Source organism: Geotrypetes seraphini, chromosome 5, assembly GCF_902459505.1.
Source record: "Geotrypetes seraphini chromosome 5, aGeoSer1.1, whole genome shotgun sequence".
Lineage (NCBI taxonomy): Eukaryota > Metazoa > Chordata > Amphibia > Gymnophiona > Dermophiidae > Geotrypetes > Geotrypetes seraphini.
The window spans coordinates 222,279,517-222,307,230 of NC_047088.1; the positions used below are offsets into that span (position 1 = coordinate 222,279,517).

The 27,714-nt window shown below is 48.5% G+C and overlaps 1 protein-coding gene across 1 annotated transcript in view; it reads left to right on the forward strand.

The window, feature by feature from the left end:
• The first annotated feature begins 8,592 nt into the window (after positions 1–8,592).
• Positions 8,593–27,714, forward strand: part of NMI (N-myc and STAT interactor) — a 34,412-nt gene continuing 15,290 nt past the window's right edge. Inside the window, exons 1-4 of the mRNA XM_033944946.1 lie at positions 8,593–8,614; positions 17,082–17,133; positions 19,187–19,234; positions 19,344–19,502. Coding sequence (XP_033800837.1) covers positions 17,089–17,133; positions 19,187–19,234; positions 19,344–19,502 — 252 coding nt within the window. The 5' untranslated portion in view covers positions 8,593–8,614; positions 17,082–17,088. The remainder of the gene's footprint in view (positions 8,615–17,081; positions 17,134–19,186; positions 19,235–19,343; positions 19,503–27,714) is intronic.

Consider the following 27,714-nt stretch of genomic DNA (forward strand, 5'->3'; position numbering starts at 1 on the left):
GGTGGAGGAAGGTCAGAAGCCTGGATTAAGTATTTAGGGAGACATGGGAGGGGGAGGGAAGTTAGTCTAGTGGAGGGGAGAGGCAGTAGGGGAGAGGGAGAGACTTGGGACTGAGGCCAGGAGGCCTGGGGTTGAAGGTTGAGAGGTCAGAGGTGGGGGGTCAGAAGCTTGGATTAGGTATATAGGGAGGCCTGGGAGGGGCAGAGAACTAGCCTAGGGGATAGGGAGAAAGGGGAGAGGCAGAGACATTGGACTGAGGCAACAGGGAGGCCTTGGGTTGATGGTAGGGAGGTCAGAGGTGGGAGTCAGAAGCCTAGGATAGGTATATAGGAGGCCTGGGCATGGGGAAGAAGGAGTAGGAGCCTGGGAGATATGAGACCGAGGCATGAGGTTGAAGGTAAGGAGGTCAGAGGTGGGGAAGGGTCAGAGTTCAGAAGCCTAGGTTAGGTACATAGCGAGGCCTGGGAGGGGCAGGGAAATTTTTCTAGGGGTTGGGGACAGGGGAGAGACATGGGACTGAGGCCAGGGATAGGTCTGGGGTTCAAGGTAGGGAGGTCAGAGGTGGGGAAGGGTCAGAAGCCTGTTTAGGCATATAGGGAAGCTTGAGAGGGGTAGGGAATTAGCCTAGGGGATGGGAAGAGGGAATAGGTTAGAGACAGTCCTGGGATTGAAGGTAGGGAAGTCAGAGGTGAGGAAGGGTCTGGGGTCAGAAGCCTGGGTTCGGTATAGGGAGGCCTATGAGGGACAGGGAAATTAGTCCAGAGGTTGGGGACAGGGAATAAGGGAGTGACATGGGACTGTGGCCAGGGATGGGCCTGGGATTGAATGGAGGTCAGAGGTGGGTCAGGGGTCTGAAGCATATAGGGGAAACTAGTCTAGGGGAGGGGGAGGGGGAGAGGGAGTAGGTGAGAGGGAGAGACTTGGGACTGAAGTCAGGAGAGGCCTGGGGATGAAGATAGGGAGGTAAGGGGTCAAAAGCCTAGGCTAGGTACATAGGGAGGCCTGAGAGGGGCAGGGAATTAGCCTAGGGAAGGGGTCCCCAAAGTCCCTACTTGAGAACCGAATCCAGTCGGGTTTTCAGGATTTCCCCAATGAATATGCATTGAAAGCAGTGCATGCACACAGATCTCATGCATATTCATTGAGGAAATCCTGAAAATCCGACTGGATTCGGCCCTCAAGGAGGGATTTTGGGGACCCTGGCCTAGGAGATGTTGAGAGAATAGGTTAGGGACATGAGACAGGCCTGGGGTTAAATGTGGGGAGGTCAGATGTGGGGAAAGGTCAGGGGTCAAGCATAGGTTAGGTACATAGGGAGGCCTACGACAGCGTAGTCTAGGGATGGGGCAGAGGAAGTAGGGAAGGATAGAATTGGGACAGGCCTGGGGATGAATGTAGGGAGGTCAGAGGTGAGGGAAGGGTCAGAAGCCTGGGTTACGTACATAGGGAGGCCTGGGAGGGGAAGGGCATTAGACTAGTGATTGGGGAAAGACAGACATGGGACTGAGGCCAGAGAGAGGCCTGGTGTTGAAGGTTGGGAGGTCAGAGGTAGGGAAGGGTCAGGGGTCAGAAGCTTAGGTTAGGTCCATAGGGAGGCCTGGGAGGGACAGGGAAATTAGTCTATGGATGGGGTAGAAAGAGTATGGGACAGGCCAGGGGGAGGCCTGGGGTTTATGGTAGAGAGGTCAGAGCTGGGGAAGGGTCAGAAGCCTAGGTTAGGTACATAGCAAGGCCTGGAAGGGGCAGAGAAATTAGTCTAGAGGTTGGGAACAGGGAATAGGGGGAGACATGGGGTTGAATGTAAGGAGGTCAGAGGTGGGGAAGGGTCAGGGGTCAGAAGCCTGGGTTAGGTATATAGGGAGGGGGAAGGAAATTAGTCTAGGGGAGAGGGAGAAGGGAGAGACTTGGGACTGAGGCCATTGGGCCTGGGGTTGATGGAAGGGAAGTCAGAAGCCATAGGGAGGTCTGGGAGGGGTAGGGAAATTAGGGATGGGAAAAGGAGTAGGGGCAGGGAGGGACTGAGGCTAGGGGGAGGCCTGAGGTTGAAGGTAGGGAGGTCAGAGGGCCTGGGGCAGGAAAATTAGAGGTTGGGGACAGACTGCCATGGGTGGGATTGATGGTAGGGTACTTCTGACCCTACCTTCAATCCAGGCCTCTGTCCCAGATCTCTGCCTCCCCTATTCCCTCTCCCCAAACCCTTGGCTAAATTACCTGCCCCGCCCAAGGACCCTTCCCCACCCCTGACTTACCTTCAACCCCAGGCCTCCGTCCGATGTCTCCTTGCCTCACCCTGGCCTCGCTATGCACCTATTGACCCTTCCCCACCTCTGACCTCCCTACCTTCAATCCCAGGTTTCCCCCTGGCCTCAGTGCCAAATCTATCCCTCTTTCCTACCTCTTCTCCTCCACCCCTAGACTAATTTCTCTGCCCCTCTCAGACCTCCCTATGTACCAGACTTGACCCCTCACCCTTCCCCACCTTCAACCCCAAGCCTCTCCCTGACCTCAGTCCCATGCCTCTGCCTCTCCCCAAACCCATAGCTAATTCCTTGCCCCTACCAGGCCTCCCTATTAACGTAACCCAGACTTCTGACCCCAAACCTTCCCCCACCTCTAATCTCCTCACGTTCAACCCCTGGCTTGTCTCTCCCTCTACCATTCCCTCTCCCATCCCCTAGGCTAAATATTTGCCCTTCCCTATGTACAAAAACCAGGCTTCTGACTGCTAACCCCTACCTCTGACCTCCATACCTTCAAACCTCGGCCTCAGTCCCATTTCTCTCCCTCTCCCTACACCTTGGCTAATTTCCCAGCCCCTCCCAGGCCTCTACCTCTTCCCCACCCCTGACCTCCTACCATCAAGCCCACACCGCCCCCTGGCTTAAATCCCAAGTCCCTCCTTATCCCCTACTCCCTCTTCCCCATCCCTAGATTAATTTCCTTGCCCCTCTCAGGGTTTATGTGCCTAACCTAGGCTTCTGACCCCTGACCCTTTCCCACCTCAGACCTCCCCCAGCCTCAGTCACATGTCCCTGCCTCTCCCCAACCCCTAGGCTAATTCCCTTCCCCGCCCAGGCCTCCTATATACTTAACCCAGCCTTCTGACACCTGACCCTTCCCCACCTCTGACCTCCCTACCATCAACCCCAAGGCCCTATGGCCTCAGTCCCAAGTATCTCTCCCACCCCTAGACTAATTTCCCTCCCCCTGCCAGGTCTTCCTAAATATCTAACCCAGGCTTCTGACCCCTGATCCTTCCCCACATCTAACCTCTCTACTTTAGACCCCCAGGCCTCTCTCCCCCCCACCCCTATGCTAGTTCCCTGCCCCTCCCAGGCCTCCCTATGTACATAACAGGTTTATTCTCCCTACCTTCAATCCCAGGCCTCAGTCCCAAGTCTATCCCTACCACCACCCCGACTTATTTCCCTTCCCCTCCTAGGTCTCCCTATATACCTATCCCAGGCTTCTGAATACTGACCCTTCACCACCTCTTACCTCCCTACCTGGAACCCCAGGCCTCCCCCCCCAAACCTTAGTCCTAAGTCTCTCCCTCTCCCCCACCCTACACCAATTTCCCCCTTTCTAGGCCTCCCTGTGTACCTAACACAGACTTCATAAGCCTCCCTGTGTACCTAACCCAGATGCCTGACTCTTTCCTACTTCTGACCTCCGTACCTGCAATCCTAGGCCTCCTCCTCCTCGGTCTCTCACCCTAGACCAGGCCTCTGAATCCTAACTCTTCCCCAACTCTAACATCCTTACCTTAAACCCAAGGCCTCCCAGTAGCCTCTGTCCTAGGTCTCTCCATCTCCCACCCCACTCCACTGATTCTGCACACCACACCTCAACCACTCCATCGTCAGCCCTTACCATGTCCCCCATCATGGGAATAGGGAGCAGGGAACAGCTTTCCCCATCTTGTCCAGCCTGCCCTACCCCTCCTTTCACCCACAGACTAATCCCTACCCCATCCCAAATCCCATACCTCCCTTTGAAACTAGCTCAGGTCTCTAATCCCTGACCCTTCCCCACCAGACCTCCCTACCTTCAATCCTAGTCCTTCCCTGGTGTTCCCAGGTCTCTCCCTCCTCCCCTGCTTTCTTCTGTGTTGCACAAACCTCTGTGATGTAATAGAACCTTTGTTCTGTTGTAGTTACAGTAGGTCCTTCAGTTTGCTGATATCCAGATCATAGTCAGCAGAAATGTTCACTGCTTGCTGCCATCCTCTGAACTAATACTGCTACTGATCAGCTCAGCCTTTTTATAAGCCATCCTCCTGTCATCATGACATCATAAATGGGTAGGACAGACCATCTGAAGTTGATTTAGAGAGGAAAAGTAGCAGAGGAGGACCCCCCACCATCGGAACTTAATTCAAATAATGACATAAATAATCCCTCAAAAATCCAATCTTTAGTTTCTAGATCCTGTCTGTTCAGTTTTTTTCTACTTTGTTTGGTGGTTGTTTTTTTTTTCCTATTTGAATTCTCCCCTGATTTCTAGCTCTATGTTTATATGGATCAAGCTCAGTGTTCACATCACAATGCAGTGGATGTCATTGATTGCAAACCCTAAATGCTATCTTGTCAACTGGACCTGAACTTTCTGATAATTGTGGAAAAAGGAAACATTAAACTGAGGGGGAAGTCTTGTTGGAGCATTTTGAAGGCCAACAATCACCTAACAGAACTTACTTGTGCTACCTTTAACATAGTACACCCCTTCCCAAACCTGATTGCTATTTTGGAGTCTGCCAAGTACTTGTCACCTGGTTTGGCCACAATCTTCTAGCTTGCCATTCTGCTTTTCCCCTTAAGATGAAAAACAAGATCTCGCTTCCCTTGCCTCTCTGCACCCCTCGCAGTTTCTTAGCCCATCTATGGCATCTTGCTTCTTCTCTACCAGTCTTGTTTTTCAACATGACCCTAAAACTAGGACTTGTCAAAAATCTTGCTGGAACTGGATAACTTGGTAGGTCTGGCTCAGTTTATTCAATCTTTAGAGTTAAGTTTTTATGTTTACGTGGAAGTACTACAGGAGCCAATTTTTCAAAATGATTGGGGGTTCTCATTACCAAGTCAATATACAGGAAATTAAAGCACTGTGGTTCATCAACAAAGTTAGCCAAGCTGCAGTTAAATGAGCACAGAAGGTGGTGCATACTGGTGCTGCCCAATTCAGAGAAAAATATTTCAATTCGATTCACCCTGTTGGATTGATTCACTGTTAATGACACAGCTTTTTAAGTTTAAACATTTTATTTAACCAAGGCAATATCATATCAAAAATTCCCAGCTTCCATCCCCAGCCCCCCAGCCGATTCCCAGCTTCCATCCCTAGCCCTCCTGCCGATTCTGAGCTTCCATACCCAGCCTCCCTGCCGATTCTGAGCTTCCATCCCCAGCCTCCCTGTCAATTTCAGCTTCCATCCCCAGCCCCCAAGACTCACCAGCCCCCCTGCCGATTCTGAGCTCCCCCTGCCGATTCTCAGCCACCCCTGCCGATTCTGATCACCCCCTGCCGATTCTCAGCCCTCCCTGCCGGTTCAGTTACTTACTCGACTGGATTTGGAATCGTGGGGAAGAGAGGAGAAATGCGGAGACAGCCAAAAAATACCCTTTGCTTCCGACTGGTCCGCTGCACGAGGTCTGCTCGCTCCCCCTCAAAGCTCCCACGTCCTTTCGTTTCTTCTGATGTAACTTCCGGTTTTGCAAAACCGGAAGTTACATTAGATGGGAACGAGTCCGGCGGCCGGCAGTGAAAAAAGAATGAACTTTAATCGGGATGAATAGGTAAGTCCGTTTTTTTACAAAAACGAACCGATTCGAATCGATTCACCTGATTCGAATCGTGAATCTGGCAGCACTAGTGCATACCCAGGGATGACTGGGTTAAAGAAATGCTACAGGTAGAATTAACTGCAAGTCCCACTCTTCCTCCCAAACAGCAACTCATTGCGACAGTTTACCATCCTCCTCCCAACTCATCTATACCACAGTCACCCTATGCCTCCAAGTCTACCCTGGCACATCTATACAACCCATATTCTCCCTCTATCAACCAATCTTCAATAGTCTCATGAGGTGAAGAGTGGCCTAGCAGTAGAGTTGCTGCCTCTGCATCTAGAGCAGTGTATCGCAAACTGTGTGCCGTGAGACACTAGGGAGGTGCTGGCTGACTGCCTACAGGATGTTGGAGGGGGGATGTCAGGTGTGGGGGGGGGGGGGGTGTTGGGGGGTTTGGTGGGTGGGAGAAAGGAATTGGGGGGGATATCCCTGCCAGGTGTGTAAGGATGTCAGAGGGGGGTATCGAGCTCGGCAGAAGGAGGCTCACTTTGGAGAGGGCTGAGGGGAATCAGTAGGTATGAGCAGGGCCAGTTTTAAACATGCTGGGGCCCATGGCAGAAATTAAGGAGGGAGGCCTCTCTTCTACCTGCCCCTTTCCCAATTTCCTCAACCACCATTACTACCATATTCGTATAAAACAATTTTAAATGACTTCACGCATAAAACATAGAAAACCTTCACTAAATACAGAACAATGGATCACAAATTAGAAATAGAAATATGAATACCAAAACTGAACTGGAAACCTCCAAAAATTAAACTCAGTAAGCACTTCATTTTGTACTAAACACAATCAGTGACATAACCATGAGAGGGGGGCTGGGCTTCTAACTTTGACCTTAGGCCCCCTCAAAATGAACATCTCCCTTGCTTTAGCAGGAGGGGATCCCTAAGCCTCACCAACTGATGACCACCTTCTCCCCTCCTCAGATCTAGTGACCAGAACCTAAGTTCTGTAGCTTGCAACAATATTTCAGAGCTGCTGCTGCCTCTCCAATCCCTTGGCTTTCATGTATGCATGAAAGCAGCGGCAGCTTGAGGATACTGCCACTAGCTTCAAAGCTTGGAGATTTCTGGTTGCCAGACTGGAGGCTATGTATATTGCAAAGCTAACAATAAATTCAAAGTAAAACATTTTCTTTAGCATCTCTCCAAACCGGTACAGTTCACTGATTGGTAATTGCTCACCATGACCAGCAGGTGGAGAATGAGACAAAACTTTGGCTGTAATACTAATAGCTGTGCTTCCCTCTTGTCCAACCAGTCTTTGCTTAGTCTCCAGCAGGTGTGGTAAGCCTGTTCCAGTCTTCCCTAAAAATGGTTAGTGTAGGCCTGTTGAAGTTGTTTACTGGCCTTCTTGTCCCTGTTTGGTGCTGGATTGAGCTTGGGGGAACCCTTTCGGGGGTCCATCCGAATTCAGGGGGGTCATACTTGATGGGTCACGAGTCCCTCCCCAAAAGTTTTTTAGAGGTGCCTCAGCTGTAAGACTTGCCACCGATACCGGCAATGCATATGGTTTAGAGAGCCAGCGTAGTCATGTAGGGTCATGAAATGGTTAACTGTTGTTTAAAATATTGCTCTGGCCTACATAGCTGAAAACAATGTACAATCTACTGACCTCATCTGCCTGAAATGTATGTCCCTGCCTTACCACATTGTATGCTAAATAGATAAGAGTTTGAGCCATGATGTACCCTGCCCTTCTGTACATGTAACATTTAGACCTGTAAGATTTAGATAAGCAGAGAAATGAGCTAGTTTCCTATAGGACTACAAGTTGTATCCCTGAACCTATCATAAGTGCTGGCTTAGGACCAATAATAATTGTAGAAAAGTTATAGAAGTAACAAATGAAAATTGTAGTTTTTGCATATATTAATTAGTGAAAAGGGCATAAAAGTCTGTGTATTTCCTGTTTCTGACACTCTAGTAGGCAGGCTGTTAACTGCACTAGAGTCCGGTATGCTGTAATAAACCTCTCTTGTACTTTCTTCACGCCTCTGACATTGTATGTCCAAGTGACCTTTCAGTCTGTTCTGATATTAAAAAAAAAAAAATCCTGAGGCAGTGCCAGTCTAATGGGAACCTTCAGTTCATTGTTATTGCTATTTATTGCAAAACGTAAATGACTTTCACACTTTAAACAGGGCATAGAGGCGTATAACTTGCACGGCATGGCAGATACAGTTTTAGTCTTGTTAGGCAGACTGCATTTCGAGCTCCTGCCTGGTTCTGCTCCCTGAAAGGCTGCTGCCAGTTCTTGGGAAGGTGGGGAGGCAGAGCCTGGCAGGGAGTGAGGGGGGCTGGGTTCAGAGCCTGGTAGGGAAGGGGGCTGGGTGCAGAGCCTTGCAGGGAGGGGCTGAGTATAGAACCTGGCAGGGGAGGGGACACTGGATGCAGATCGGCAAGACATGGCACTTGAATATTAAGCCCCCGTCACAGTTGAGTCAATCATTTTTCCTACTTGAGGAGGAAAAATAGGGGTCTCGACTTATATTTGGATCAACTTATATTCGAGTATATACGGTAATTGAACTGCAAGTGTCAAGTAGATTTAACAAGAGGCCAGCTACAAGCAATACAATCATTGGCCCAAGACACAACAGTGATAAAATAAGCTGATAAGGGTGGGGCCTTAAACACCTGGGCCAATCAAAGCCTTAGGAAGCTCCATCGTCAGAGGGAAGGCTTTCAGTTCAGCCGTGGGACACGGCATTGTGCAGAGAAACGATAGTGGCTGGAAAGAGGAGGGAACCAGCCAGAAGGTAAACACCTGTGGGAGGGAGACACATACTTGGGGCACAGAATGGAGGGAGAGGGGCGCGTTGAGACTCGGGATCACAAACTTCGGACAAAGGATGGAAGGAAGGAGGGAGGGGGCAGGAACTTGGGACACAGAATGGAGGGAGGGAAGGATGAGCCAAAGGATGGAAAATGGAGTGGGTGAGGGAAAGAGATGCTGAGGTGGGGAGGGAATAGAAAGGGAGAATTGGGTGTCTGAGTGAGAGGGAAAGAGAAATGGTGCACATGGGGTAATGAAGAAAGAGAATTGTTGGGCACATGGAGGGAGAATTATTGGACATGGTGGTGGGACAGGAATGCATGGGGTAGAGAGATGAGGGAGTAATGTTGGATGTGGTGGTGGTGGAGAGGGAACAGTGGGATGAATGGAAAGGGATGCAAGGGGGGCCTCAAGGAAGTGGAGAAGGTGGTAAGAATTCTAGGATCTGAGTTATATACAAATTCAATTTAAGAACTGTTTAAAAAATGGAACCCGTTTTTAACCGGACTGCCTGTAGTTCAAATCAGTTTATTAGCCAACCTTGTTCACAGCTTTTTGGGATTTTTCCTGAGAAGAGGGCGAACCCACCTGCTAATACTTGTTTTCCCCAGGTAGAGGCACCCAGCACTAACCGAGTGAGGGACCGATGGAGATTGCTTTTGGGGGACTCCAGTTAAGTCAGGCCCTAGACCCAGAGCTGCCCTGAAGGGGGTATTACGTGTTAATAAGATCTCCTTATATTAAAGGAGACCCTTTAGTAAATCTAGCCCTTGGAGGCTGACACTCAAAACCACCACTGGTGTTGTTAACATGCAATTAACACTGGATTTGCATGTTATACAGCACCAAATTCTCAGCGAGCTTGATTGCCTGTGTTAATGTATGTGCCAAAGATGGCCATAAATTGTATTGAAATGGATGTAAATTAGGTCAATATCATTCCTTCCCAATGCTCACATGGAAGCGCTACAATGCCCAGAAGCAAATGATGGCTTAAATGCCACATCAGGGGTTGCAACTGCACCCTTAAAGGATAAAGCAGAAGGAAACCTGAGCAAGTCTGAGCTAAAGTGGCATCTGTTCTGTGATTATATATGAAGCTTTCAAATATTTAAGTGCAAACAATTTTTGAAAGGCTCGAATTTATAGGTGCAAAAGAACGGTACCAATGTGTTTGTGCTTCCCAGTTTTATCAAGGCGTGTGCACATGAGCAGCGCTTACTACATAACATTAAGAGCATGGTCCAGGCATGTTCCTCCCCCCTACTTTCAGTCTAATCGCACGAATTTAAGCGTGCGCGTTGTTTACACCTTGATTCCTCAAGCATCCCGGACCTATTTTTGGACGGTGTTGTTATATTGCGAGTTTTAGCCCTTAGTTTATACCCGAGGCAATGAAGTGCAATTTAAGATTGAACAAAGCATCAAGGGAATTTGAAGCCCCGCTTCACTGGTTTTTCAGCTTAGTGCTTAAGATCTGCATAAGGTTTGGGTGTGGGGCAAAAAATCAGTATCGGGCACTTTATTCCCACCGCCGAAAAAAACCCCACCCAAACAAACCCCGACCATGTTACTTTACTTGACATCAACCAAATAAAAGTGTAACTGAATGACATATTACAAAGCAGAGAAGCATATGCAAGGTACTGTACAAGGAGAAAATTCATAAAGCACCTGCGGCCCTGCCTCTCTTTCAACGCTACGCTTGCGTCCCCTCGACCTGTCCCGAAATGTTAACGCCCCCCTCCCCCCCCCCGAACGTCACTGTAATCTAGGCCCATCGGCCGGCACGAACGAAAGCAATGAATGGAAGGCGCAAAGCCGCACGCGCTACGCCGCTGTTGCTACCGCCAGCACCCAAGGAGTCAGCAGGTTGAGGCCAGGGCGGCTGTGTGAACTGCACGGGTCCCGCCTGCCTCCAAAATTTGGCTGAATGTGAAGGTTGCCATCCCGCGTACGCGCAGTAGATCCCTTCCAATACCTGTGTCAGAGCAAACCTTGCTCAGCTCAGGCAGAGAGCAAGTGCGGCTGCGCTGAATTATTGAAAGGAGGAGGAAACGGTGCTTGCACGTCTCGGAGGACTCTGGGTAGGGGAAGGGGTAAAAGGCGGATCATAACCGCACGTCCTTAAAAATCCGAGGTCCGTGCCACTTTTAGTCTCAGCCTAGGTTATGATTCTGACAAACGTCCATGACACTTTAATGTTTTTCCCTCCCTAGGCTGAGACTAAAATTGCCACAGACCTCAGGGTAAAAGTTTTGCCCCTTTTAGTCTCAGCCTAGGGAGGGAAAAGCATTAGGGTCCGTCAGAGCTAAAGTGTCACAGAGGTCTGTCAGAGCCATGACCTAGGCTGAGACTAAAAGTGGAACGGACCCTAATGCTTTTCCCTCCCTAGGCTGAGACTAAAATTGGCACAGACCTCAGGGCAAAAGTTTTGCCCCTTTTAGTCTCAACTTAGGGAGGGAAAAGCATTAGGGTCCGTCAGAGCTAAAGTGTCACAGAGGTCTGTCAGAGCCATGACCTAGGCTGAGACTAAAAGTGGCACGGACCCTAATGCTTTTCCCTCCCTAGGCTGAGACTAAAATTGGCACAGACCTCAGGGCAAAAGTTTTGCCCCTTTTAGTCTCAACTTAGGGAGGGAAAAGCATTAGGGTCCGTCAGAGCTAAAGTGTCACAGAGGTCTGTCAGAACCATAACCTAGGCTGAGACTAAAAGTGGCACGGACCCTAATGCTTTTCCCTCCCTAGGCTGAGACTAAAATTGGCACAGACCTCAGGGCAAAAGTTTTGCCCCTTTTAGTCTCAACTTAGGGAGGGAAAAGCATTAGGGTCCGTCAGAGCTAAAGTGTCATAGAGGTCTGTCAGAGCCATAACCTAGGCTGAGACTAAAAGTGGCACGGACCTTAGATTTTTAAGGACGTGCGGTTAAGATCCGCGTTTTACCCTCCCCCGCCCCCCCCCCCCCCCGGGTAGGGATTCTATTCTGTCACTGAGATGGTCGAACGCTCCCCCGTGAACGCCGCAGGAATTCCTGCAAACCCTATATTTCCGTCATTCCGTGTAGCAGTCCACATCCCAACTCGTCTTTCTGAGATCGTCCGCTACAGACCCGCAGCTTTCTTTCTCCGGGGACCCGCCCTTCTCTGACGCAAATTCCAGTTAAAGGGAAAGAGAAAGCGAAAGAGCGGTGTGGGTGGTGGGGACGTATCCAAGGAATAGGAGTTGCGTTAGAGAGGACGGTGTCGGTGCACTAGAGAAGAAAGGTTGAACCGGTGGTGGGCGACGTCAGGTATGAGTTTGGCGGCGGATTAGAAGGAGAGGTGGCAGACGGGGAGGTACAGCTGGTCCCCGAATGCGTGTGAGAGTGTAAGGCCAAGGGCACCGAATGCAATGCAACTTGGTATCTCTAAGGTCCATTTCTCTTTCACTTTTTGAATATACAATCTTGGCATACACTGATTCTTATAGATTATCTCTTGGAAAAAGTTTCTGATTCTTGCACTCAGTTTTTCAAGATCTGTGGGAGGCCAGTCTACTGTTCCAAAGTTGTATGGAAATATGGACATTGCAAGCTAAATGATGGCCTGTACATTATAGTTTGTCTCCTGTAATATTTGCAGATTTTTTTTCTCTCACTAATTTGTGTTGGATTGTTGCTTCTTAACCTTTTCCTATCGTAATAAATTTTACGTTACGCCGGTTCCAATCGTAATTATTTTAGCAAAGTTTTGTATTATTCACCATTATCTTTTACGGCTATTGTAAATAAAATGTAAATAAGTCTGTAAATTCAAATATTTTGTGTTCCTGGCTCTTTATTAGATCCATACAGACTGTTTATCCAAGATGACATTTTTGGAATGTCCCGTCATACGGGACACATGATAGGAAAAGGTTAAAGTATCTGCACACACCCCCTCTCCCCAGGAAAAAGGTAAAGGAGATGGGACATGATATACAGTACTGCTTTTTCTGTGAGTGGTTTACATATTTTAGACAGGTACTTATTTTGTACCTGGGGCAATGAAGTATTAAGGACTAGATTTGTAAAAATTTGCGTTAAAAACCGACAGGCTGCTGTCGCAGCCATTATAGTAGAGATTTTGAAAAAGCAAATCATTCTCCCAAAAACGCTCAGGTAAATGAGGTTGGCGGAGAGTAGCGAAGATTCGCTAAATATGCATGTGCTCATTGCTGCTGATAGTGATGGGCACATGCGCAGAATAAATGCACAAAAAAAAACCAAACCCAACAACAAATTGAGCCGCTGCAGTCGAGCAACCCTCCATCCGGCAGCGGGAGAGATGCACACTCTCTCCCACCACCAAGCAACAGAGCTAAAGTGTCATAGAGGTCTGTTGGAGCCATAACCTAGGCTGAGACTAAAAGTGGCACGGACTTCAGATTTTTAAGGAAGATTCTCTGAGATAGGTTAAAACCATAGCTAAACTGTATCCCATGGATCTGGGATTCCGTATCGAGGTGAAAGAGGACATCTTCTTTTTCAAAGGCCCCACGGCAACAAGAGGGCATCCGTGGAAAATCAGGGGCGGGAAACTACACGGTGACACCAGGAAATACTTCTTCACCGAGAGGGTGGTTGATCACTGGAATGATCTTCCACTGCAGGTGGTCGAGGCCAGGAGCGTGCCTGATTTTAAGTCAAAATGGGATCGCCACGTGGGATCTCTTCACAGAGAAAGGTAGGGGAGGGAGGGAAGACTTGGTGGGCCGTGGCCCTTATCTGCCGTCTATTTCTATGTTTCTATGTTTGTTATACCAAAAGTGACCAAACACACTTACTTCCCTACCCAGTGAAGGAAAGGTGTTTTTAAAAGATCTGCAGGACTGCAGAGTGGATATGGTCCTCAGGAGGCACTTTGAGGCTTTGACCTTAGGGGTCAAGACTGCAGCTGCGGCCTCCTCTGTGACATGTGCTTCACACTCTAAATCAGAACCTGATGGGCTCTGAGCCCCTGCCTCAGTTTGTGCTAGGAGGAATAGATTACTTAGCGGATGCCCTCTTTGACATTATCAGGTCATGGGGAAAGTCTTAGGCTTTTTAATTGCCGCCTGTTGCTTTGGGCAGGTGATATGACCTCTAAAGTGACCCTGAGTAGAGGACAGATGTTGTTTGGCAAGGGCCTAGATGATTTCTTGAACAGTGTAATGGATCACCGGCCTAAATCTTTATCAGACAGCACAACCCAAGCACCTTAAAGGCCAGAGCTGGAAGTCCTTTCATGGCTTGAGGCACTCTCGTCAATATTCTACAGGAACCTCCACTCGGAGATCATTTTCAGGTTCTAGACAGAAAATTACAGGGTTCAGGAGGAACCAAGGTACAATTCCTCGCTCCGCAGTACCAGCCAAAATACTACATTGACGCCACCTCTCATGACACTCCTCTGAATCACCTGGCCTATCATATGGGACAAGTGATTCTTGTAGCACCAGATTGTCCCAGGCACCCATAGTTTGTAGATCTTGTACATCTACAATAGGAGCAAAGTCTCAGACTCCAGATACATCCAGACTTGCTCTTGCAGGGGCCAATTGCCCTAGAAGATCCAGAACATTTTGGTCTTACACTTTTGAGTGCAAAGTGCTAGTCCACAAAAGGTACTGCTGAAGTACCGTAGTCATTGCTACTCTGCGTAAAGCCAAAAAGCCGACAATAGTTTCGGTATATGCTAAGGCATGGGAGACGTTTCAGCACCGGGTTAAAGCTGAGTGATGCCTCCTTTTTGTCCATTCTGGTTTACCTGCAGGAAGGCCTTAACAAGGGATTGGTGGTGGCTAGAGAGTTACGCAAGGACAAAAAGCAAGCCTGTCCCCACCCATCCCCACTGGAATCAAAAGTAATCTCTCCCATCCCCATAAACTTCGGAAGTAGTTATTTCATTTAATTATGCTACTCACTTAAAGGCTCTGGTAGAGACCCATTTACAAATAAGCAAAGACACTTTATTAAATTGGAAATATTAATTGGAAAGAAAACATACTTTGCAAACGCTGCCAGCTGAGGAGGACCCTCAAGCTATGTCAGCTGAGGACTTATTCTGAAGGCGGCTGGGGGTCCCTTTTGCCAAACTTGGCAGGCAGCAGCAGCATCCCTGAGTCACAGATGCTTGTATCACAGTGGCTCAGGGATGCTGCTAGTGACTGCTATGCTTGGTGGGGGGAAATTCTGGCTGCCTATGGAGGAGGTCCTCATCTGGCAGTGCTTGGGGAGCCCCACTAGCCACAGCAAGGGTTAGCAAGCATTTTAACACTGGAGAAATAAAACCAGAAATGCATTTCCTTTTCTATTGAACACAATACAAAGACATCTACTATATACATTTCCTAAAGTTAACATATTTCATTCAGTTTTACCTTTGTTGTCTGGAGATTTATTTTTCCATCAAGTTGGTTCCAGTTTCTCTTTTTTTTGTGCTGTCATGTCTTCAAATTCTTCTTCAAGCGGTTGCTGTCCTTTGGTTCCTTCTACCATAGTCCAGCATTACTCTCTTCCCTCCCTCCCACTGTACAGCATCCTCTCTCCCTTCTATCCTAGATCATTCTCCCTCTTTTTCCCTTCCCCTCCTCTGCACAGCATTTCTTCTCTCTCCTCCACCCCAGGTGCAAAATATCTCCCTTTCGCTGTCCACCATCTCTCTCCCTCCCTTGCTGCAAAGGGACTACCGTGTTTCCCCGATGATAAGGCAGGGCCATTAAATAAGACAGCCCCCCCTTTTTAAAAAAAAATGTAAAATAAGGCGCCACCCACCGATACCTGCGCTTACCCGAATCGGGTGGTACGGTGGGTGACTCCGTGTGGTCCCTCCGTCTACCGTATTTGCCTCCATGGCTGCGTGCCGCGCCTCGTCATGAAGTGAAGAGGAGGAAGTGACAGGACTGCAGCGCGCACGTGACTCCACGCAAGGAAACACAGGCAGCTTCCTTCATCCCTCCCTAACGGAGACTGCAGGAGTTTGTTCACGGCCAGAACATCCAATACAGGTAATAAAATTCTGGTTTTTTTCAACAATAACTGTGTACTGTAGTCTTCTTCATGGGTAAATAAGGCATCCCCCCGAAAATAAGCCCTAGAGCATATTTTGGCCTTCCAAAAAACATAAGACAGTGTCTTACCATCGGGGAAACAGGGTAGGAAAGCAGAGAGAGAGAGAGAGGGATCCAGGGTGCCTCTCTCTCTCCCCCTCTACTGCCACATCCAACATTTCTCCCTCTTTTCATCCCTTGGCCAGTATCTTTTGCTCATCCCCACCAGCCCCATGCCCAACATTTCACCTTCTATCATCCCTCTCCAGCACAATGCCATGTTTCTCACTTCATTTCCTCCACCATGTCCAACATTCCTCACTCTTGTATCCCTTTTCATCTGTTCCACCCTTCTCTCTCCACCACAGCATCTGACATTGCTTTCTCCCTCCCTCCTTTCGCAGGTCTCTGCACCTCTTTTCTCTCCCTCCAAACCCATAGCCAAGGTTCTTTCTCCTTTCCTTTTTTCTCTCTCGCAACCCACGATTTCCCCTCCCCCAAAGGAGACCTGCAGGCACCAGGTCCAGCGGGGGGGATCTTGAGGGTAGGAGCGTGGCCTTATGAGAGATGCTACCAACTTAACCCTAAAATGCCCCTGCCCCTTTCACTCCACCATATTTAAGGTAGTCCCCCCAACCTGCCGAAGTAGCTGTTGGTCCAGCAGGGGTCTTTGAGGTAGGAGCATGGCACTTTTGCTCCTGCCTACTTATGGTTGCCTTATAAAATGGCTGCTGCAACCGTTCCCAGGTGCTCGCGACATTTCCAGTAATACCGCAATAGGTCATGGCAGCCATTTTAGAAGGCAGCTGCGAGGAGGCAGGAGTGAAAGGGCCATGCTCCTACCTCGAAGACCCTCACCAGGTACTTCAGTAGGTGTGGGGGGCAAAAGAGCCATAGGTTTCTGACCCTGCCATAGTCCATGCAGCAACTTTACCCTCCCTACAACCCCTCCCAACGTATATAGCATCTTTATTTTCCCTCTCTTCCTACCCATCCCGAGCCCGTGCAGTGTTTTACCGGTGCACTCCCTCTTTTCAGGCCGCTAGCAGCATTCCTTCTCCACGCAATCGACAGCTGATCCAAAGCCCTACCTCTGATGCAGCTTTGTCAAGAGAAAGCAAGTGTAGCTGGAAGGAAGAGAAGGGAACCAGCCAGAAAAGATAAACACCCGCGGGAGCAAGGCACAAACTTGATACACAGAATGGAGGGAGGGAGAGGGACACATTGGGACATGGGAGGGAGGAGGCGTGTTGGTTCACAGAAGGAAGAGAGGGAGCACAAACTTCAGACAAAAGATGGAAGGAGGGAGCAAGGGAGGGGGCATAATCTTGGAAAACAGAATGGAGGGAGAATAAAATAACAAATAGTAGTGCTATAAAAGTTTTTCTTGATTTTTCTTTTCAGAGTTTTCATGGATTTAACAACCCCACCAACTTCCTTAGTTTATGATTTTGTAGTAAGTATGACTGCTTCCATGCCAATTTATAAGACAATCTAGTTAGATGTTTCCGCTTAGGGTTCTATATAGAAGAAATATCTCTCTTCCAGTTTTTCTTTGGTGATTTTTGCCTCTGTGTAGTCTTAATTTTCTTTGAAAAAAAAAAAAAAATAGAACTATAATAAAAGGTTTCCTTAACGTCAGCAGCAGATGAATCCAGGGACTAGTACAGTGTCTCGCAAACGTTGCCAAGCTGTGACACACTAAACATGGTGGCTTCTGCTTGAGGCATCTGTAAGTGCCCGGACGTCGACACGATGACATCACATTGACGGGGTCTTGAGCAGCCAATAGGGGGTGCTGAAAGGGAAGATGTATGGAGAGAAGGAGAGGCGCTGACCGATTGCTTACAGGCTGAGCCTCTCGCCATGAGAGGCATGTACTGTAGGCAGTCCGCTGGCACCTCTCCTCCCTGGCATCTTGCGGCACACTTGGAATCTTGGGTGGCACACAGTTTGCGATACACTGGACTAGAGGGTTAAGTCCATCAACCAGTAGGTGGAGATAGAGAGTACTGAGTTGATCTCAGCCTTATTGGATGTACAGCCTGGTCAACTAGTATACTCTTATCTTCAGCTGGCTGATGGATATGTTTCTCACAGCAACTGTTTTCTGCTTGTTAGCTTCTGTCCAGGCCTTGGTCAGTTGAGCTGAGGGGTGCTCTGGCTGTGCGGGGCCAACTTCAGTGGTTACACCTGGTCCCCCTAGGTCCCTGCCTCATCCTCCCTTTTGTCCCTGGTCTCGGCTGCTTATCTCCTGTTCTGGCTAGTTCAATTGAGCTGAGGGGTGTCTGTGTGGTGCTGTCTTTAGAGGGTACACCTGGTTTCAAAGGAAAAAATGGGAATAAACCAAAAATGTTAATCGGCAAAAGTCTATTCATTATACATGCATACCACTACAACCATAAATGAAGAAAAAGGATCTCAGAAATCCAAACCAATAGACTACATTGATGTATATTAGTTATGCCAGGATTGAATTTTCTTTCATTGATCCAACAAAGAAATCCAGTTATTAGATAGCGGTTTATCTTTTGTACCATTGGATTCTTTTGATAAATTCCAATTTAACATAGATTTTGAAAGATCTTGTCCCTGCAGTGAAGGATCTGCTGCGAGTCGCCTCCCTTCCCACCCCTCCCAGCTAGCAGCCTTCCCCCCTCCCTCCTATCATGCACCTAACTGACAAATGAGGGTCCAGCAGCCTCCTCCCTCCCTCCTATCATGGGTCCAACAGCCCCCTTCCCTCGCTGCTGATTGCGTTTCAGAGCTGGAAAAAAAAATGCAATGTTCCTGGGTCGGCCCCTTTGCGCCTCCCAGGGTGGCCTACCAGCCTCTCAGAAGCTTCGTGGATGAAGAGGCAGGCAACACCGCACGCAGAACTGTTCTGGGTTCTTCTTCTGGCCGAGTTCCTCCTTCCGATGTAACTTCCAGCAATTACAGAAATATGTAAGTTAGTGAGTCTCTTAAAATAATTAACCAGATCAAAATCAGTGGATAAGTCAAAGAAGAAGAATATATTTCTTCCCCTAATGTAATTAGTGAGACTGAGGAGAGTATGTTCATTGAGTGATGAGTTTGAAAGCCAGTTTAGTGGAGGTGTAGAGCATTGATTTTTGTTGAGGAAATCTATGAACTTTTCAGTGACAAATTTTTCAGCCACCTTACATATGAATGAGAGATTAGAGAGAGGTGAGTAATTTGCTTTGGGATCCTTTAAATACAGATAGTAGTATTCAATTGGCTGCAGTCTGAAGTCACACAAATAACCCAGGAAAATTAGGACAGGGGAAATCAAACTCTCCTGTTGTATCAGCATCATATCTGTGCTGATTTTATGTTGTGTAACATGGATAAAGCCACCTTGGAGAAATTTGCAAAATAGGTTCTAGTGGCTGTAGCATGTGATGCATCATAGAATTAATTCTAAATCACTGGAAAAGGAATCTGGTATGTGCCATGTATATTGCTCAGTTCTAGTTTATGGATATATTTTTCTGTGCTTTTTTCAGCAAATCAAAAGCGTAAACGAGCTCAAATTGGAACTAGAACACTTGCAGGTGATCTGAAAATGTATACCCTGTATATGATACTTGTACAGATGTAGTACTTTATGTCCTTTCAACTTAAAATATGTTGTTTTTTGCTTTTATTTTGCTGAAAATGAAGGAGAAGTGTAGAAGAGCAGATAATGAAAAGACTGACCTGCTCCTCCGTAAACTGGATGCTGATGACTTGAAAAGGGAAGCTCTGGAAAACGTGACCAGACTGATGTCCAAGGAAAAGGAAAATAACAATGAAAAGAATAAGCTAAAAGAATGCTTTAAGGTAAAGGAGAAAAGATACTTCCATCCTTCCTTTGAATAAAGGAGCTTTCTGTAATAATAAAATAGGACTACTTACGGCTCCTTTTACTAAGGTGTGCTAGCGTTTTTAGCGTGTGCAGAAGATTAGCATGTGCAAAGCCCGCGCTAAACGGAAAAAACTAACGCCAGCTCTCTGGAGGCGTTAGCGTCTAGCGCACGCAGCATTGTTGCGCACCCTAAGTGCGCGCTAAAAACGCTAGCAAACCATAGTAAAAGGAGCCCTTAGTCTTCACTAGAAGTCAGCTGTAAAATAAATGGCTAATAACTTGAATGCAAACAGAAAATAATGGAATTTCTAGTGCTGTAACCTCACAAACATTTAAAAAGGAGTCTCGGGTGTGAAAGATACTTGGATTCAATCCATTCCAGCTGGAAACCAACTTGGCCTCCCTTTTAGTAAACCACGATAGCATTTTTTAGTGCCGGGAGTTGCGCTGAATGCTGCGCGCTGCTCCCAACGCTCATAGGAACTCTATGAGCGTCGGGAGCAGCGCGGAGCATTCAGTGCGGCTCCCGGCACTAAAAACTGCTAGCGCAGTTTAGTAAAAGGGGGTGTTGGTGGTGCAAGTATGGTGCATTGCCATGTTTGAGTCCTGATTAAAAGTCCAGGTTTTGTTTTTTTAGGCTGGCTAAGGCCAAGGGAGCTGCTGATGAAGCATTTCTTATTTTAATTATTAAAAAAAAAAAAGTTGGTTCCAAAAATATATAAATCATAAATACAAAATAAAATCCATAATATCAAATAAACTATAATATCAAAACATGTATCATCCTGTCTAGTACTTCCTGGTAACCTCTGCTCCTAGTCTACTTAAAAGCTTCGACAAATAAAGATGTTTTCAAAAACTTTTTAAATTGCTGTACATTGTCCATCATCCTTAACTGTCCAACTCCTTAACTGTCCGACTAAGCTATTCCACAGTTTCAACTCAGCCACCAAAATGGCCTTAGTTCTAGATCAGCATATTTCATCTGCTGCAATCCATCCATTGAAAGATGCATCTAAACTAAACTAAGCCTTAAGTTTATATACCGCATCATCTCCACAGAAGTGGAGCTCAACACGGTTTACAAAGCTTAAAAAGGAAAATTTACAAGAGCATATAAACAGATTTACAAGAGCATATAAACAGAGGGGATGTAAGCAAAAGAAGAGATGTTATATGTTAGATCTTAATGAAGAAGATACCATGTCAGCTTATGATAAATACCAGGGTATACCATAATGAGTAGCCTGGAAAGTCAACACCAAAACTTTAAATATGATTCTACACTTACCCCTGGGTTGGGAGAGGGGTGGAAAGGAAAGTTTGTTTTCACTTGGTGATGACACCTGGTGGCCAGAGACACTTGTGCCGGTTTGTGGAAGGAACTGTGGTCCATGGCACTTGATGGTGTCTGTTGCAGTGATGGCTGGCCTAGATGGACATGAAGCTGAATTAAGCCTGTGACTACAGCATTGTTATGGAACTAAATAAAATATAGATTTCAGAGATGGAGGATAATTATTATTTTAGCCATAATTTCCCTTGAAATAGAACATTGTTTTCTCTAGTTATAGAGGTATTACGTGGAAGAATGGAAAAAATCTGTATGTTTTACATCAGTGGACAGCCCTTTGTTATGTAAGAAAACAACTCCCCCCCCCCCCCCCCCCCCCAACAACATAGAAATGTAGAAAATGATGGCAAAAGCCATATGGCCTATCTGGTCTGTCCATCCATACCATCTACTAATCTCTATTATCTCTTCCTCTCCCTTAGAGATCTCAGTGCTTTTTCCATGCTTTCTTGAATTCAAATGCAATCCATCACTTCTGCTGGGAGACCATTCCATGCATCTACCACCCCATTTACCTTCACGCTCAGCTTATTAATAAGTTACCTGTGTGGAACCCTATAAAAGGCTTAGCTGAAAGTAGACTATATTCACTGTCCCTTAATCCAACTCTGTGATCACCAGTCAAAGAAATTAATTAGATTTGTCTGACTAGACCTACCTCTAGTAAAACCATTCTGCCTAGGATCCTCTGTCCTTAGAAGCTTTTCCATTCATTTACGCACCCCAGAAGTCAGACTAATCTGACCGGGATCACACCTGCCCTTCTCCAGTTCATCAGGGCCAATCCTGACTTTAAAGCATTAACAAATAACTTCCTCAGTACCCTTGGATGTATCCCATCTGGCCACATTGCTTTGCCTAACTTCAGCTAGCTGCTCATGAGTCTTACTATTCAAGGTCTACCTTGTCTTCATTCCTATTGGTTTTATTTCTGTGTCCTACCTTTTCAGTTGTCCTACATTTCAATTGTGAATACAGAACATAAATACTTGTAAAACATTTCTGCTTTATCAGCTTTTACATATTCTGCTCTTCACCCTTGAATATCACAATGCCATTTATGTCTTTGTTTTCCTAACTATTTTTGTAGTGCAATAGGAACATCGGTCTTGAACCTGTGGGTTGTGTATCTCTAATCACAAGAAATGGTGTAGAGAGCCTCATTTACATTTTTTATCCCAGGACAAGCAGGCAGCATATTCTTAACGCATGGGTGACGTCACCGACGGAGCCCCGGTACGGACACTTTTAACTAGAAAGTTCTAGATGGCCGCACCGCGCATTTGCGAGTGCCTTCCCGCCCGACGGAGGAGAGCGTGGTCCCCAGTTTCTTCGTTTCCGCGGAGCGAAGAAGACGCATGTGCTTTCAACGGCTGTTGAAATCTCGGTTTTTGCCTTGCTGCTCGCGCTATTTTATTCCTTTTTTTGTTCCTTTTCCTTCGGATTTCGTTTTTCGTTCTAACTTGCAAAAAAAAAAACAAAAAAACTTTGTTTTTTCTTTATTTTTCGGGCCGGCCCCGGCGGGGCCTGTTGCCACCATACAGGCCTCCGGTTTTGATTTTGCGGAGGCCATGTTCCCCTTCATGCCCCCTCAGCCGGGCTTTAAGAAGTGCCAGCGGTGTGCACGCCCGATATCTCTCACTGACCTGCACAATTGGTGCCTACAGTGCCTGGGTCCAGAGCATTGGGCTGACACCTGCACCCGCTGTGCTACTCTTAAAAAACGTACTTTGAAAAATAGACAGATCCAACAGAATATCCTTTTCGGTACCGGATCTGCCATGGAATCGGCCGCGCCGTCAACGGCGCCGCAAAAGTCGGCACCGACTACTTCGACGCCGCCTGATCCTTCCTCGGGGTCGCTGGCACCAGGTAAGCCGGCTAAGAAGCCTTCCACTTCCCTTGAGCGCCCTCCTGCCACACCGGCGACGCCGGTCCTCCCGGCATCACGCCGACCCCGCAAACGCTCCGCCCCGATTTCGGTGAGTGCCTCGTCATCGGCATCCTCATCGCCGGGGCATGGAGCGGCAACTATGGTACCGGTGCCCCCTCTGGACGACCGCATTGCGGCCATACTCCACAGCCAATTGCAAGAGCAACTGCAACAACAACTCCAGCACTTGTTGCCTGCAATTTTGGCCCCACTCCTTCCGGTACCAGACCGGCCCGAGCATCGCACCATACCGCCGGTGTCGACACCATCGGCACCGTTGAACACCTCCATGCCGGTACTTGCGGCTGAACCACTTAATCCTCCAGTACAAACACGCTCTGATGCCGACCCTCCCCGACATTGAGACCGACACCAGTCCCCCCGAGACCAGGACCGGCATCGATCTTCCTCCCCCGGTACCGTCTCGATGCGCTTTGGCAAATCTCTCTCTAAGACTCGCCACACTGAGCCGTCCGCACCACTGTCCCGTCCTGCGCACACCGACGTCAGGGACCCGGACTTATGGGAAGAATCCCCACCCAGTACCGATGATGAGGCTTCCTCAACGGACGAGGAACCATCGATGGTCGATACCAGTTCCAAACCTGAACAGTCCTCATTCACAAAATTTCTCAGGGAAATGTCGGCGGCTCTGTCGATCCCTTTGGAATCCGACTCTAAGAAGTCCCAGGCTTTCCTGGATGCCCTGGACTTCGAACAACCTCCCAAATAATTTTTAAAGTTACCCGTCCATGACATCTTACGGGAAACTTTTTACAAAAACTGGGAAAATCCTCTCACGGTACCGGGTGCTCCTCGAAAACTGGATAGTTTATACAGGGTCATTCCTATCCCGGGGTTCGACAAACCTCAACTACCCCATGAATCCCTTCTAGTGGAGTCCACCTTGAAGAAAACCCAGGGCTCTAGTGTTTATGCCTCCACCCCTCCTGGCAGAGAGGGCAGAACAATGGATAAATTTGGCAAGCGCCTTTATCAGAATTCCATGCTTGCCAACAGGGCTAATAATTACACCTTCCACTTCTCATAAGAACATAAGAAGTTGCCTCCACCGGGATCAGACCAGAGGTCCATCGCACCCAGCGGTCCGCACCCGCGGCGGCCCATCAGGTCCATGACCTGTCAAGTGTTCCCTGCCCTAAAAAAACCTATCCTTACTTCTATCTGTATCTTTCAATCCCCTTTTCCTTCAGGAATTTATCCAAACCTTCTTTGAATCCCTGTAGTGTCTTCTGCCCCACCACAACCTCCGGGAGTGCGTTCCATGTGTCCACCACTCTCTGGGTGAAGAAGAACTTCCTGGCATTGGTTCTAAACCTATCCCCTTTCAGTTTCTCCGAGTGCCCCCTTGTACTTGTTGTTCCCCACAGTCTGAAGAATCTGTCCCTGTCTACCTTATCTATGCCTTTCTCCTTCTATATGAAGCATTTGGTGCAACAACTCTCCTCCTTACAAAAGTACCTCCCTGAGCGTAAGATCCCGGTTTTTCAACTACAAATCTCCAGTTTGCTCCAACTCCGGAAATTTATGGTGCGATCCATTTATGACTCTTTTGAGCTGACCTCTCGAGCATCTGCCATGGCTGTTGCCATGAGGCGCTTGGCCTGGCTGAGAGTTTCTGACCTCGACATTAATCACCAAGACTGCCTGGCTAACGCACCTTGTCTTGGTGATGAACTATTCGGGGAGTCCCTGTACTCAACTACCCAGAAACTTTCAGCACACGAGACCAGGTGGGACACCCTAATCAAACCTAAAAGGAAGACTCCACCTGCTCGCCCCTACAAACAGCAGTCTTCCTACCAACGCAGGTTCTCGGCCAGACCTCTCAACCCGCCTCAGCAACAACAGCCTCGCCGGCCTCGTTAGCAGCACCAAACTCAGGCACGTTTACAGTCTCACCAACCTGCCAAGCCTCCCCCACAGTCAAAACCATCTCAGCCCTTTTGACTCTTTTCTCCAGGGCATAGCCAGTCTCCCGCCATCATTGCCTCTTCCTCAGCCGATAGGAGGCCGCCTTCAACTCTTCCTCAACCGTTGGGAGGTCATTACATCAGACCTGTGGGTCCTCAACATCATTCGCCACGGCTACTCTCTCAACTTCCAGACTCTTCCACCAGACAATCCTCCCATAGAGTCTGTTTCTCACTCCTCTCAACCCCACCTCCTCCTGAGGGAGGTCCAATCCCTTCTTCTTCTCAATGCCATCGAAGAGGTACCCCCAGACCAAAGGGGTCAGGGATTCTACTCCCGCTACTTCCTGGTTCCCAAGAAGACAGGAGACCTCCGTCCCATCCTCGATCTTCGGAACCTCAACAAGTGTCTGGTCAAGGAAAAATTCAGGATGCTCTCCCTTGCCACGCTTTACCCTCTTCTCTCTCATCACGACTGGCTATGTTCCCTAGACCTCAAAGAGGCCTACACTCACATTCCGATCCATCTGACTTCACGTCGCTACCTCCGATTTCAGGTACAGCACCACCACTATCAGTACAAAGTGCTACCCTTTGGCCTCGCATCATCGCCCAGGGTGTTCACCAAGTGCCTTATTGTGGTGGCGGCCTTCCTCAGGTCTCACAACCTCCAGGTGTTCCCATACTTGGACGATTAGTTGGTGAAAGCTCCTACGTCTCCGCTTGTGCTACAAGCCACTCAACACACCATCTCTTTCCTCCATCTCCTGGGGTTCGAGATCAACTACCCCAAGTCACATCTCCTTCCCACACAGCGACTTCAGTTCATTGGTGCCGTCCTCGATACCACTTTGATGAGGGCGTTTCTCCCCTCAGACCCTGCTCCATCTCTGCCGTCAGGTGCTCCTTTGTCGCTCTATTCCTGCTCGGCAAATGATGGTCCTGGGCCACATGGCCTCGACAGTCCATGTGCTTCCTCTGGCACGACTCCACCTCAGGACACCTCAATGGACTCTAGCCAACCAATGGTCACAGACCACGGATCCTCTTTCTCATCCCATCTCTGTGACATCGTCTCTTCAGCAATCTCTTCAATGGTGGTTGAACTCCTCAAATCTTTCCAGGGGTCTACTCTTTCATCTACCCCCTCATTCCATGATCATAACCACAGATGCCTCCCCCTATGCATGGGGAGCTCACATGGGAGATCTTCGCACCCAGGGACTCTGGACCCCTCAGGAGCGTCAACATCACATCAACTTCCTGGAACTCAGGGCCATGTTCTATGCTCTCAAGGCCTTCCAGCACCTTCTCTATCCTCAGGTTCTTCTCCTGTGCACAGACAACCAAGTCGCCATGTACTACATAAACAAGCAAGGCGGCACCGGATCTCCCCTCCTCTGTCAGGAGGCCATCCGCATCTGGACCTGGGCCACGGCCCGCAGTCTCTTCCTCAAGGCCGTCTATATCCAGGGCGAACAGAACTCCCTGGCCGACAACCTCAGCCGCATCCTTCAACCTCACGAGTGGACCTTGGATCCTCCCACACTCCACTCCATCTTTGCTCTCTGGGGCACTCCTCAGGTGGACCTCTTTGCAGCTCCTCACAACCATCAGCTGCCCCAGTTCTGCTCCAGACTCTACTCTCCTCATCGTCTGACCCCGGATGCATTCCTGCTCGACTGGACGGATCGGTTCCTCTATGCCTTTCCTCCACTGCCTCTAATGTTGCGGACGCTATTCAAACTCCGCAGGGACAGAGCCACCATGATTCTCATCGCTCCTCGGTGGCCTCGCCAACACTGGTTCTCCCTCCTGCTCCAGCTCAGCTCCAGGGAGCCCATTCCTCTTCCTGTGTTTCCTACTCTACTTACGCAGCAGCATCAGTCTCTACTTCATCCCAACCTGTCATCGCTCCACCTGACAGCTTGGTTCCTCTCGGGCTGACCTCTACAGAGAATCTGTCTCAGCCTGTCCGTCGCATTTTGGATGCCTCCAGGAAACCGGCCACCCTCCAATGTTACCATCAGAAGTGGACCAGGTTCTCCTCTTGGTGTCTCCTGCATCACCACGACCCCACCTCATTGGCGGTGGAAACTGTACTGAACTATTTGCTCTCTCTGTCCGACGCTGGCCTCAAGTCTACCTCAATCAGAGTCCACCTCAGTGCCATCATTGCGTTTCATGAGCCTATCCTCGGAAAACCTCTCACGGCTCATCCACTGGTTTCCCGGTTCATGAGAGGCCTCTTCAATGTCAAACCACCTCTGAAGCCTCCTCCAGTCGTCTGGGACCTGAATGTGGTTTTATCAGCCCTCATGAAACCTCCATTTGAGCCTCTTGCCACTACTTCACTCAAATTTCTGACGTGGAAGGTGCTTTTCCTCATTGCCATCACCTCTGCCAGGAGGGTTAGTGAGCTGCATGCACTGGTGGCCGACCCACCTTTTACTATTTTTCACCGTGACAAGGTGGTTCTGCGTACCCACCCTAAATTCCTTCCCAAGGTGGTCTCGGACTTCCACCTCAACCAGTCCATTGTATTGCCTGTCTTTTTCCCTAAACCCCATGCTCATCCTGGGGAACAGGCGTTACACACGCTAGACTGTAAGCGGGCCCTGGCATACTACCTGGACCGTACCAGGGCTCACCGCTCTTCACCTCAACTCTTTTTGTCCTTTGACCCCAACCGTCTGGGGCACCCTGTTTCTAAACGGACGCTTTCTAACTGGCTTGCTGCCTGCATTGCGTTCTGTTATGCTCGGGCCGGTCTCTCACTGGAAGGTGCTGTCACGGCCCACAGGGTCAGAGCTATGGCTGCTTCTGTGGCTTTCCTCTGTTCCACGCCCATCGAGGAAATCTGCAAGGCTGCCACTTGGTCCTCGGTTCACACGTTCACTACTCACTATTGTCTGGATGCCTTCTCCAGACGGGATGGACACTTCGGCCAATCTGTGTTACAAAAT